Source organism: Oncorhynchus mykiss, chromosome 10 (genome assembly GCF_013265735.2).
Source record: "Oncorhynchus mykiss isolate Arlee chromosome 10, USDA_OmykA_1.1, whole genome shotgun sequence".
NCBI lineage: Eukaryota > Metazoa > Chordata > Actinopteri > Salmoniformes > Salmonidae > Oncorhynchus > Oncorhynchus mykiss.
In genome coordinates, this window is record NC_048574.1 from 26,062,676 (window position 1) to 26,075,733 (window position 13,058).

General features: G+C 42.6%; 2 protein-coding genes across 6 annotated transcripts in view; both read left to right on the forward strand.

The window, feature by feature from the left end:
• Nucleotides 1–297, forward strand: part of prr11 (proline rich 11) — a 5,480-nt gene extending 5,183 nt beyond the window's left edge. For all 5 annotated transcript variants that reach the window (XM_036989953.1, XM_036989954.1, XM_021617871.2 and 2 more), the window contains one exon: nucleotides 1–297. This exon is cut by the window's left edge and continues 556 nt beyond it. The gene's annotated coding sequence lies outside the window, so the exon portion shown is untranslated.
• Nucleotides 298–418: 121 nt separating this feature from the next.
• LOC110533546 (protein SMG8) lies at nucleotides 419–9,262 on the forward strand. Its single transcript, XM_021617874.2, has 4 exons — nucleotides 419–2,070; nucleotides 2,247–2,392; nucleotides 7,568–8,467; nucleotides 8,760–9,262. Exons 1-4 carry the CDS (start codon nucleotides 552–554, stop codon nucleotides 8,973–8,975), a joined length of 2,781 nt encoding a protein of 926 aa, XP_021473549.2. The 5' UTR covers nucleotides 419–551; the 3' UTR covers nucleotides 8,976–9,262.
• The last annotated feature ends 3,796 nt before the right edge of the window (nucleotides 9,263–13,058 follow it).

A 13,058-nucleotide genomic window follows, 5' to 3' on the forward strand; every position in this document is an offset into this window, starting at 1 on the left:
TAGTTGAGATACTCTGTACATGTTGAGGAAACACAATCTGTGATGAGTTACTTAAACTGAGTGAGATGCATCACATGTTTTTAATGTGAGTTCAGTTAGTAGTCATTTTTATGAGGAAGTAAACATATCTGAGGGACTTTGTTTGGAAATTGCACATTGACTAGGGACCCAATATGTTTGTGAGCTATTGTGTTTTGATCTTTGTTTATATAGCTTTTTTCTAAAATCTTATATCGCATGATATTTTTAATTTGCTACTGTAACCAAATAAAATCTGTTACATTTTTAAAGTTTTTATTTAAGAATGTATTTTTACCAATATTGTGCTTATAAGAATACAATTACATTTGTGAATTCCTAGACATGTTTTAAGTATTATTATAAAACATTTATTTTTTACACTATTTCGGTATCCATAAAAGACCATACCTGGTTTTGGTTGCGGGAACACAAATGTCCCTTGTTTCTACACGGAACATTTTACTTGTGTCCACGGAAAGTGGCCTTGTGCGCATATATTTATCTTCCCCACATTGATTTGGCCAGAAGAAATGGCGTTGCCCATGAGTTTGGGAGTGCTTCTAGAATCAGAAGTAATAGAGGATCCATTGTACAAAGATGACGGTCTCTGTGTACTTGGTTTATTCGGTAAGACTGCGATGCAACCTGGATCGCCAAAAGAGTTTCTAATCAACACGCTCGCGGACAAGCACATCTATGATCTCTTCCGACTGGATGAGACCGACAATCAGAACAGTGGAGGCTTGATTCAGGCATACTACAGCCAAGAAAACCGCGTATTGTATCTGGTGCTTACTTCAGTTTGTGACAACCGACAGCTTTTGCGGGCGTGTGAGTCTTTGAGTGCGGGCATCGGACACTCCGATGCGCATGAATCGTGGAAAGGGGCGGATAAACAGCATTGTTTAGCATTGCTCTATCTCTTCTCCTTGTGCCATGTCCTGCTACTGGTCCATCCTACATGCTGTTTTGATGTCACCTATGACAGATTGTTCCGTGCTGTGGATGCACTTCGTCAGAAAACTCTGCCACTACTACGTGCTGCCATTAAGGATTCCAACATATCCAAAGAATGGAAGGTGAACTGCCGCCCCTGTCCCCCACGCCTCCTATTTGTATTCCAGATGAATGGAACCCTGAGAAGCTGTGGTGGAAATGGTTCAGATCCTTCTGGGGGAAATGCTGACAAGCCCAAGAAACACTCTCCACGAAGACGCCTACAGCATGCATTGGAGGACCAGATATATCGCATTTTCCGGAAAAGTCGGGTCCTCACCAACCAGAGCAGTAATTGCTTGTTCACTGTCCCTGCTAACCAGGCGTTTGTGTATGTGGTGCCAGGGCCAGAGGAGGACCCAGTGGCAGCCGTGCTGGGGCAGCTGCGCTCCAACTGCGCCCTGCAGGAAAATGACACCAACACCTCAGTATCTGGACCCAGGCGCTATCAACAAATGCGTCACTCTGCTAGACATCCATCCTTCAATGTAGAAAGCAGCAGCCTCTCAGGGGGGCAACTAGTGGACTGTAGTCTGAAGGAGTTCCTTTGGCAGCATGTCGAACTGGTGTTGACCAAGAAAGGCTTTGACGACAGCGTCGGTCGCAATCCACAGCCTTCCCATTTTGAGCTTCCAACTTACTCCAAGTGGGCCCAAGTGGCCTACAGGCTGCATCAGGTTATGATAGCCAACACAGATGAGGAAAGTGCTGAGCTATCCGTAAAAGTGCAGAGTCAGCTTAAAGTGTTGGAGGGTTTCCTGGACACGGATGCCAAGTTCTCTGAGAACCGCTGTCAGAAAGCCCTGCCGCTGGCACATAGCACCTACCAGTCCAACCTTCCCCATAACTATACCACCACGGTGCACAAAAACCAACTGACACAAGCACTTCGGGTCTATAGTCAGCATGCACGTGGCGTAGCTTTTCAGCGCTATGCCTTGCAGTTGCATGAGGACTGCTACAAGTTCTGGAGTAATGGGCATCAGCTATGTGAAGAGCGCAGTCTGACGGACCAACACTGTGTGCACAAGTTTCACCTGCTACCTCGGCCAGGTAAAGCCTCAATCACTACCATACAGAAAATGAGAAATTATAGTATTTTCCATATTTAAAACACATAGGTATCATAACAGGTATCAACATAGTTGGTAATCGGTGTATCTCAGAATATCAATTTTGATCTATATTGTTATGGCTAACAACTGTCTTCTATGTTACTGCATCTGCAGGTGAGAAGCCAGAGATGGACCACAACCCGCCCATCCTCAACCACAACAGCAGGGGGCGTTCCACTGGCTCGTGTAACTGTGGCCGGAAGCAAGCCCCTCGTGAGGACCCCTTTGCCATCCAAGCTGCCAACTATGACTTCTACCAAGTTAGTATCTATCATTGTTTATGCAGAACTTTGTTCTAAAGCGGTATCCACACCCATTGGATTTAGTGAAGATAATAAAGTGGCCATATGCAGAAAAGCCAAAGGCTGGGCCTAAAATAGTGTCAGATTGTATAAAACATTTAGTGATTCATATGTAAAAAAAAAAGTTGGTCTGATGTGTGTAACGTGGAGCATCCAGACACTGCACTTGATGCATTTATGACATTGTTTCTTCCAGTTATTGATAAGCCTGGCCCTATTAAGAAACTGACTGTTAGAATTGATGAGGAATTGGAAAACTGTATGTTTGAGAGCGATGAAGCAAACAGAGTGGCTAATAAGTCTAGCTGCACATCTTATTGGCAAACTTACTATAAATTGAGAAATTGTGACTGAACAAAAACAAAACTACAAAACGAAGACAAATAATAGAAAGTATGATGGAAAAAAGCTTTGGAGTACATTAAATTAAATTATGGACAGAAAGACATTCAACTCCACATTTTATTGAAACAGAAGGCTCAGTCATCACAAAACCTTTTGATATTGGCAATTATTTTAATTACTATTTCATTGCCAAAGTGGGCAAACTCGGGCATGAAATGCCAACAACAAACTGAGACATCATATTCATGCATAAAATACCTAATATTTAAAGGAAAGCATTGTAATTTTGAATTGTGTAAATATAGTGTGGGAGAGGTGGGGAAAGTATTGTTGTCCATCAGTAATGAGAAACCACAGGGTATTGACATTTTAGATGGAAAGCTACTGACAATGTTAGGGGACTATATTGTCACTCCTGTTTAACTTTAATCTGAGCCCCTGAATAGTGTTTGTCCATGGACCTGGATGGAAGGAAAAGTCTGGACAGTGGACATACAGTGCATTCGGAAAGTATTCAGACCCCTTCCCGTTTTCCACGGTTTATGTTACAGCCCTATTCTAAAATGGATCAATAATTTTTTTCCCCTCAGCAATCTACACACAAATACCCCATGATGACAAAGTGAAAACAGGTTTTTAGAAATTTCGGCAAATGTATAAAAAAACAACCACAAGTATTCAGACCCTTTGCTATGAGACTCGAAATTGAGCTCGGGTGCATCCTATTTCCATTGATCATCCTTTATGTTTTTACAACTTGATTGCAGTCCATCTGTGGTAAATTAAATTTATTGGACATGATTTGGAAAGGCTGTCTATATAAGGTCTCACAGTTGGCAGTGCATATCAGAGCAAAAACCAAGCCATGAGGTCGAAGGAATTGTCTGTAGACCTGCAAGACAGGTTTGTCAAGGCACATATCTTGGGAAGGGTATCAAAACATTTCTGCAGCATTGAAGGTCCCCAAGAACACAGTGGCCTTTATCATTCTTAAATGGAAGAAGTTTGGAACCACCAAGATTCTTCCTAGAGCAGGCCGCCTGGCCAAACTGAGCAATCTGAGGAGAAGGACATTGGTCAGGGAAGTGACCAAGAACCCGATGGTCACTCTGACAGAGCTCCAGAGTTCCTCTGTGGAGATGGGAGAACCTTCCAGAAGGACAACCATCTTTGCAGCACTCCACCAATTAGGCCTTTATGGTAGCGTGGCCAGATGGAAACCACTCCTCAGTAAAAGGCACATGACAGCCCACTTGGAGTTTGCCAAAAGGCAGCAAAAGGAATCAGACCATGAGAAAGAAGATTCTCTGGTCTGATGAAACCAAGATTCTTGGTCACCTTCTTCCCCGATTGCTCAGTTTGGCCGGACAGCCAGCTCTAGGAAGAGTTTGGGTGGTTCCAAACTTCTTGGACCTTCAATGCTGCAGAATTTGTTGGTACCCTTCCCCAGATCTGTGACTGGACACAATCCTGTCTCAGAGCTCTACGGACAATTCCTTCAACCTCATGGCTTGGTGTTTGCCTTGACATGCACTGTCACACTGTCACCTGTGTGCCTTTCCAAATCCTGTCCAATCAATTGAATTTACCACCGGTGGACTCCAAGTTGTAGAAACAACTCAAGAATGATCAATGGAAACATGATGCACCTCAGCTCAATTTCGAGTCTCATAGCAAAGGGTCTGAAGTAAATAAGGTATCTGTTTTTTATATTTAATATATTTGCACAAAAAAAAAGTTGCTTTGTCATTATGGGGTGTTGTGTGTAGATTGAGGGGGAATATATATATATATATATATATAACGTAACAAAATGTGAAGGGGTCTGAATACTTTCTGAATGCACCGTATGTGTATGTACTGTTGTGTCAGCAATGTGTCTAACTGTTTTATTATTTTAAATGTGTGTAGTTCAGTCCTTGAGCTGTTCTTGTCTTGCTGTTCTGTATTATGTCGTGTTTTGTGCTTCAGAATACTAAAGTACTATATCCACCAACAGATCTCTGCAGACAGCCTGGTCTCATAGACTAGACGTAACATACTAAATATAAGACCGGGACTCTCAAATTAGTATGATATGTTACATTTGATATGGTTACATGAGCCAGATGGTATTTGTTGTTTTTTTTTTCTCCCCAATTTTGTGGTATCCAATTGGTAGTAGTTACTGTCTTGTCTCATCGCTGCAACTCCCATACGGACTCGGGCGAGGCGAAGGTCGAGAGCCATGCATCCTCCGAAACACAACCCAACCAAGCCGCACCAATGTGTCGGAGGAAACACCGTACACCTAGCGACCTGGTCAGCGTGCACTGCGCCCGGCCCGCCACAGGAGTCACTACTCCTGTGCGATGAGACTAGGATATCCCTCCTGGCTAACCTGGACGACGCTGGGCCAATTGTGCGCCTCCCGGTCGCGGCCGGCTGCGACAGAGCCTGGGCTCGAACCCAGAATCTCTGGTGGCACAGTGCCTTACTTAGACCATTGCGCCAGAGGCTGGTTACTTGAGGCAAAAATGAAAGTAAGGTGGTTGGTAATGGGTGTACCTATAACGCGAATGTCTAGCAAACCAAAGGTTGTGAGTTCGAATCTCATTATACTACGCTAGTATTTTAGCTAATTACCAACTTTTCAACTACTTGACACCTACTTAGCGTGTTAGCTAACCCTTAACCCTAGCCTAGCTAACGTTAGCCAGCTAGCTAACGTTAGCCACCTAGCTAGAATTCCTAACATGTTTTTAAAATTCGTAACATATTGTACATTTCGCAAATTTTTTACATATAATATTAATTGTTATTTGTATCATAAGAAATGAGCGCTGGACATCCACAAATTAGTACATACTAGAGGTCGACCGATTATGATTTTTCAACACCAACACCGATTATCGGAGGACCAAAAAATGCCGATACCAATTAATCGGCCGATTTAAAAAATAAATAAAAAAATATATATATTATTTTTATAATGACAATTACAACAATACTGAATGAACACTTATTTTTACTTAATATAATACATCAATAAAATCAATTTAGCCTCAAATAAATAATGAAACCTGTTCAATTTGGTTTAAATCATGCAAAAACAAAAAAAAAAAGTGTTGGAGAAGAAAGTAAAAGTGCAACATGTGCCATGTAAGAAAGCTAACGTTTAAGTTCCTTGCTCATATGAAAGCTGGTGGTTCCTTTTAACATGAGTCTTCAATATTCCCAGGTAAGAAGTTTTAGGTTGTAGTTATTATAGGAATTATAGGACTATTTCTCTCTATACGATTTGTATTTCATATACCTTTGACTATTGGATGTTCTTATAGGCACTTTAGTATTGCCAGTGTAACAGTATAGCTTCCGTCCCTCTCCTCGCCCCTACCTGGGCTCGAACCAGGAACACATCGACAACAGCCACCCTCGAAGCAGCGTTACCCATGCAGAGCAAGGGGAACAACTACTCCAAGTCTCAGAGCGAGTGACATTTGAAACGCTATTAGCACACACCCTGCTAACTAGCTAGGCATTTCACATCGGTTACACCAGCCTAATCTTGGGAGTTGATAGGCTTGAAGTCATAAACAGCTCAATGCTTGAAGCATTGCGAAGAGCTGCTGGCAAAACGCACGAAAGTGCTGTTTGAATGAATGCTTACAAGCCTGCTGGTGCCTACCATTGCTCAGTCAGAATGCTCTATCAAATCATATACTTAATTATAACATAATAACACACAGAAATACGAGCCTTAAGTCATTAATATGGTCGAATCCGGAAACTATCATCTCGAAAACAAGACGTTTATTCTTTCAGTGAAATACGGAACCGTTCCGTATTTTATCTAACGGGTGGCATCCATAAGTCTAAATATTTCTGTCACATTACACAACCTTCAATGTTATGTCATAATTACGTAAAATTCTGGCAAATTAGTTCGCAACGAGTCCAGACGGCCCAAACTGTTGCATATACCCTGACTCTGCGTGCAATGAATGCAGAGAAGTGACACAATTTCACCTGGCTAATAATGCCTGCTAACCTGGATTTATTTTAGCTAAATATGCAGGTTTAAAAGTCTATACTAATGTGGATTGGTTTTAAGAAAGGCATTAACGTTTATGGTTAGGTACACGTTGGAGCAACGACAGTTCTTTTTCACGAATGCTCACCGCATCGATTATATGCAACGCAGGACACGCTAGATAAACTAATAATATCATCAACCATGTGTAGTTATAACTAGTGAATATGATTGATTTTTTTATAAGATTGACAGGTAAATGAAGGCCAGGTTTAATTCTAGCTTGCAACTTACTGCATTCGCATAACAGGCAGGCTCCTCGTGGAGTGCAATGAGGGCAGGTGGTTAGAGCGTTGGATAGTTAACTGTAAGGTTGCAAGATTGAATCCCCCGAGCTGACAAGGTAAAAAGCTGTCGTTCTGCCCCTGAACAAGGCCTAGGTACAGTGGGTTAACTGCCGTCATTGAAAATAAGAATGTGTTCTTAACTGACTTGTCTAGTTAAAGGTGTATTTTTTTTTGTTTTTTTGTTGCCTAAATCGGCGTCCAAAAATACCGATTTCCGATTATGAAAACTTGAAATCGGCCATTCCGATTAATCGGTCGACCTCTAGTACATACCATACGAAACGTAACAATTCATACTAAATGGAGGGTCACCGATTTACGTACGGAATAATACAAAATGCTCTGAGACTAGGTTGTTGCAGAGGACACCAGCATAACCCCCAACTGTACCTCAGTCTTTTCACTTTATCTGACCCTGTTGCCCTGTAGATGCTTGAAGAGAAATGCTGCGGGATGCTGGAGAGGATCGATTTTCCTGTTTTCCAGCCGAGCACCCCAGATCCAGACCCGGCCTGCGAAGAAGCACCCAGGTCCCCTGAGGTGGCAGCCCCAGTCCTGTCGTCAGGGTCAGAGCCATCAGAGGTGGAGAAGCTGAAGGAGAGTATACCAGCATCCCACACCCCTGGGGAGAGCACCAGCCTCAGCCTGGCCCTCAGCCTGGGTCAGTCCACTGACAGCCTGGGACCCTATGGAGACGGAGTGGGAGGCGAGGGCCAGGAGAAGAGGCCCGGCCTGGTAGACCGCCAGGCCTCCACCGTGGAGTACCTCCCAGGCATGCTCCACTCAGGCTGTCCCAAAGGCCTGCTGCCCAAGTTCTCTAGCTGGTCGCTGGTCAAGCTGGGCCCCGCCAAGGCCTACAACCCCCACACTGGCCTGGAGCAGCCAGGCTTCCTGCCTGGCTCCTCCTATCTCCTGCCCTGGGACGTAGTGATTCGCTCCCGCTCTGAAGATGAAGTGGGCCTAATTGAGCCCCTGGATGGGGGACCCTCTTCCTGGCCGGCCCCCAACAAAGCCCTAGTGGGAAAGCGGGGGAGCACAGGGGGCCTTGGTAGGGGACGCAGGCGAGATGACGTGGCCCGGGCCTTCGTGGGCTTTGAGTACGAGGACAGTAGGGGTCGGCGTTTCCTTAGCTCAGGGCCTGATAAAGTGGTGAAGGTGCTTGGGCCTGGAGGGGCAAAAGAGCCGGCCACCAGGGCCCTGAACACAGACATGCCCCTGTACATCCCTTCTCCAGCCCAGGGGCGCGGCCTGAAACCCAACTATGCCCAGCTGGCGCGTCTCTACATTGTTGTACCTGACGCCCACCTGGAGATAACGCTTAACCCACAGGTACACTTGCCTGGCCTTCATTTACCTGTCAACTGGTGTTTGTCAGAAGTTAATTATTCTCATGTTTTCCTCATCTATAAGTAAATTCCTCACTTCTCATGTTTTCCTGGTGACAAACACCAGTTATGCTAAACTCTCAATGCATTTAGAACTGGATTCATTTTGAGTTGTTAGTGTAGTAACAGGCTGTGTCGGCTGGAGATTATTATTATTTTTTGCAAATAGTCACTTTGTTGTTTGAGATGTAATGCTTTAATGTTGACTGTAAAACACTGCCCCTTTTTCTTCTTAGGTCCAACTGGGCTCTCCACCCTGTTCAGTGTTCCATCCAGAGCAGACAGAGCTGGTGCTGCCCCCTGATGGCCTGTGGGTCCTACGTTTCCCTTACTCCTACGTCACAGACCGTGGCCCATGTTACCCACCTAAAGACAATCAGCCCCTGGCCAACTACAAGGTCCTCAGAGGCATCTTGCGTGCCAACACTGCCAGCCCCCTTCCACCACAGTAACCCCCACTCATAACATTGCACCGCAAAGTGGCTCTCACTTACTTGCAAGGTTATTGTAAAAATGACTGTGTTGGTTGGACCGTGACCTCTTGCCTGGTGTTGTTTTATCCCCTAACAAATTATTTTGAGTTAAATGGAATTGGGCTGGATTAGTTTATTATGAATGGCAATCTCATAAAATAAAAGTGTTGGTCTGTGCACAACTCCATTTCCACTTGGACATATTCAAATTGAAGATATTGATCTCATGTCTATTAAGGAGAGAATAAATGGCATCTTATGGATCATCCTTGTCTGTTGGCTTTATTCACTGTTATTGTGCACACTCAATCCAACCTGTCCTGTATAGAGGCTTATTTTGAGTTTGACTCTAGTATGATCATTATTCAGACAACCATTGCTCGCCTGAGGTAGAGTAGATCATGATAAGCTATAGACCACACTACCTAGAGAGTTTATCTGTATTTTTCGTAGCTGTTTACATACCACGAGACTGAGGCTGGCACAAAGACAGCATTTAAAAGAGCTGTAATCAAGAAAACGCTCACCCGGAGGCGGCGGGCCTAGTAGCCGGGGACTTTAATGCAGGGAAACTTAAATCCGTTTCACCAAATTTCTATCCGCATGTTAAATGTGCAACCAGAGAGCGAGAGAAATTCTAGACCACCTTTACTCCACACACAGACGCGTACAAAGCTCGCCCTCCATTTGGCAAATCTGACCATAACTCTATCCTCCCGATTCCTGCTTACAAGCTAAAAATTAAAGCAGGAAGCACCGTTGACTCAGTCTATAAAAAAGTGGTCAGATGAAGCAGATGCTAAACTACAGGACTGTTTTGCTAGCACAGACTGGAATATGTTCTGGGATTCCTCCGATGGCATTGAAGAGTACACCACATCAGTCATTGGCTTCATCAATAAGTGCACCAATGACGTCGTCCCCAAAGTGACCGTACATACATACTAGAGGTTGACCGATTTAAGATTTTTCAATGCCGATACCAATTATTGGAGGACCAAAAAAAGCAGATACCGATTTAATCGGCTGATTATTATACATATTTGTAATAAATGACAATTACAACAATAATGAATGAACAATGAACACTTATTTTAACTTAATATAATAAATAAAATAAATATAGTCTCAAATAAATAATGAAACATGTTCAATTTGGTTTAAATAATGCAAAAACAGTGTTGGAGAAGAAAGTAAAAGTGTAATATGTGCCATGTAAAAAAGCTACTGTTTAAGTTCCTCAGAACATGAGAACATATGAAAGCTGGTGGTTCCTTTTAGCATGAGTCTTCAATATTCCCAGTTAAGAAGTTTTAGGTTGTAGTTATTATAGGACTATTTCTCGCTATACCATTTGTGTTTCATATACCTTTGACTATTGGATGTTTTTATAGGCACTTTAGTATTGCTAGCCTGATCTCGGGAGTTGATAGGCTTGAAGTCATAAACAGCATTGCTAAGAGCTGCTGTTTGAATGAATGCTTACGAGCCTGCTGCTGCCTACCACCGCTCAGTCAGACTGCTCTATTAAATATCAAATCATATACTTAATTATAATAAACACACAGAAATACGAGCCTTTGGTCATTAATATGGTCAAATCTAGAAACTATAATTTCAATAACAAGCGTTTATTCTTTCAGTGAAATACGGAACCGTTCCGTATTTTATCGAAAGGGTGGCAAGTTACATTGCACAACCTTCAATGTTATGTCATAATTATATACAATTCTGGCAACTAAATTACTGTCTTTGTTAGGAATAAATGGCCTTTCAACAGTTTGTAACGAGCCAGGTGGCCCAAACTGCTGCATACAGTGGGGCAAAAAAGTATTTAGTCAGACACCAATTGTTCAAGTTCTCCCACTTAAAAAGATGAGAGGCCTGTAATTTTCATCATAGGTACACTTCAACTATGACAGACAAAATGAGAAAAAAAATCCAGAAAATCAAATTGTAGGATTTTTAATGAATTTATTTGCAAATTATGGTGGAAAATAAGTATTTGGTCACATACAAACAAGCAAGATTTCTGGCTCTCACAGACCTGTAACTTTTTCTTTAAGAGGCTCCTCTGTCCTCCACTCGTTACCTGTATTAATGGCACCTGTTTGAACTTGTTATCAGTATAAAAGACACCTGTCGACAACCTCAAACAGTCACACTCCAAACTCCACTATGGCCAAGACCAAAGAGCTGTCAAAAGACACCAGAAACAAAATTGTAGACCTGCACCAGGCTGGGAAGACTGAATCTGCAATAGGTAAGCAGCTTGGTTTGAAGAAATCAACTGTGGGAGAAATTATTAGGAAATGGAAGACATACAAGACCACTGATAATCTCCCTCGATCTGGGGCTCCATGTAAGATCTCACCCCGTGGGGTCAAAATGATCACAAGAACGGTGAGCAAAAATACCAGAACCACACAGGGGGACCTAGTGAATGACCTGCAGAGAGCTGGGACCAAAGTAACAAAGCCTACCATCAGTAACACATTACGCCGCCAGGGACTCAAATCCTGCAGTGCCAGACGTGTCCCCCTGTTTAAGCCAGTACATGTCCAGGCTCGTCTGAAATTTGCTAGAGAGCATTTGGATGATCCAGAAGAAGATTGGGAGAATGTCATTTGGTCAGATGAAACCAAAATATACCTTTTTGGTAAAAACTCAACTTGTCGTGTTTGGAGGACAAAGAATGCTGAGTTGCATCCAAAGAACACCATACCTACTGTGAAGCATGGGGGTGGAAACATCATGCTTTGGGGCTGTTTTTCTGCAAAGGGACCAGGACGACTGATCCGTGAAAAGGAAAGAATGAATGGGGCCATGTATCGTGAGATTTTGAGTGAAAACCTCCTTCCATCAATCAGCAAGGGCATTGAAGATGAAACGTGGCTGGGTCTTTCAGCATGACAATGATCCCAAACACACCGCCCGGGCAACGAAGGAGTGGCTTCGTAAGAAGCATTTCAAGGTCCTGGAGTGGCCTAGCCAGTCTCCAGATCTCAACCCCATAGAAAATCTTTGGAGGGAGTTGAAAGTCTGTGTTGCCCAGCAACAGCCCCAAAACATCACTGCTCTAGAGGAGATCTGCATGGAGGAATGGGCCAAAATATCGGCAACAGTGTGTGAAAACCTTGTAAAGACTTACAGAAAACATTTGACCTCTGTCATTGCCAACAAAGGGTATATAACAAAGTATTGAGATAAACTTTTGTTATTGACCAAATACTTATTTTCCACCACAATTTGCAAATAAATTAATAAAAAATCCTACAATGTGATTTTCTGGATTTTTTTTCTAATTTTGTCTGTCATAGTTGAAGTGTATCTATGATGAAAATTACAGGCCTCTCTCATCTTTTTAAGTGGGAGAACTTGCACAATTGGTGGCTGGCTAAGTACTTTTTTGCCCCACTGTATAAGTTGGCTTATTTGTATATTTTGAAGTGAAGCGTTTAAACTTTGTTTTAATTGTTAATGAACTAGTGTCAATGTTGATTAATCACATATCACAATCCTGCAATAAAGAGATGAATGTGTTCTGTCTGTAATGTTTCTGTGTTGTGTCCTGAAATGAACATTTCCTTTTTGTCTAGTTGTAAGTTCTCTACTCTGTTTTATTTGATTGTCACTCTCAGTACATCAGATATGTTAATTCATTTTGCAGCCATAGGCCTACAGCATGATAGCATTACTGGCTTTGTGGGCATCTGTCATCTGAAGCAGAGAATAGCTAAAGGAATACCTTGTTTACATGTTCAGCTATATGTTCTCAATCTAAAATGATACCATTAGACAATGTATATGAGGCAAACCAGATCCAGGCTGTATCATGTCCGGTCACCATTGTAAATAAGAATTTGTTCTTAACTGACTTGCCTAGTTAAATTAAGGTGCTGACATAAATTGTCTAATGCAAATCCAACCCTTGTAATTTAGGTACAGTATGAAAATAAGGCGATGACAATTAGGCTACAGGAGATGAGCTTTCCCACCCAACCCAACATGCATACATTCATTTTTTTTCCAACTGAGATACGTTCCGAATGGACCAGAGGA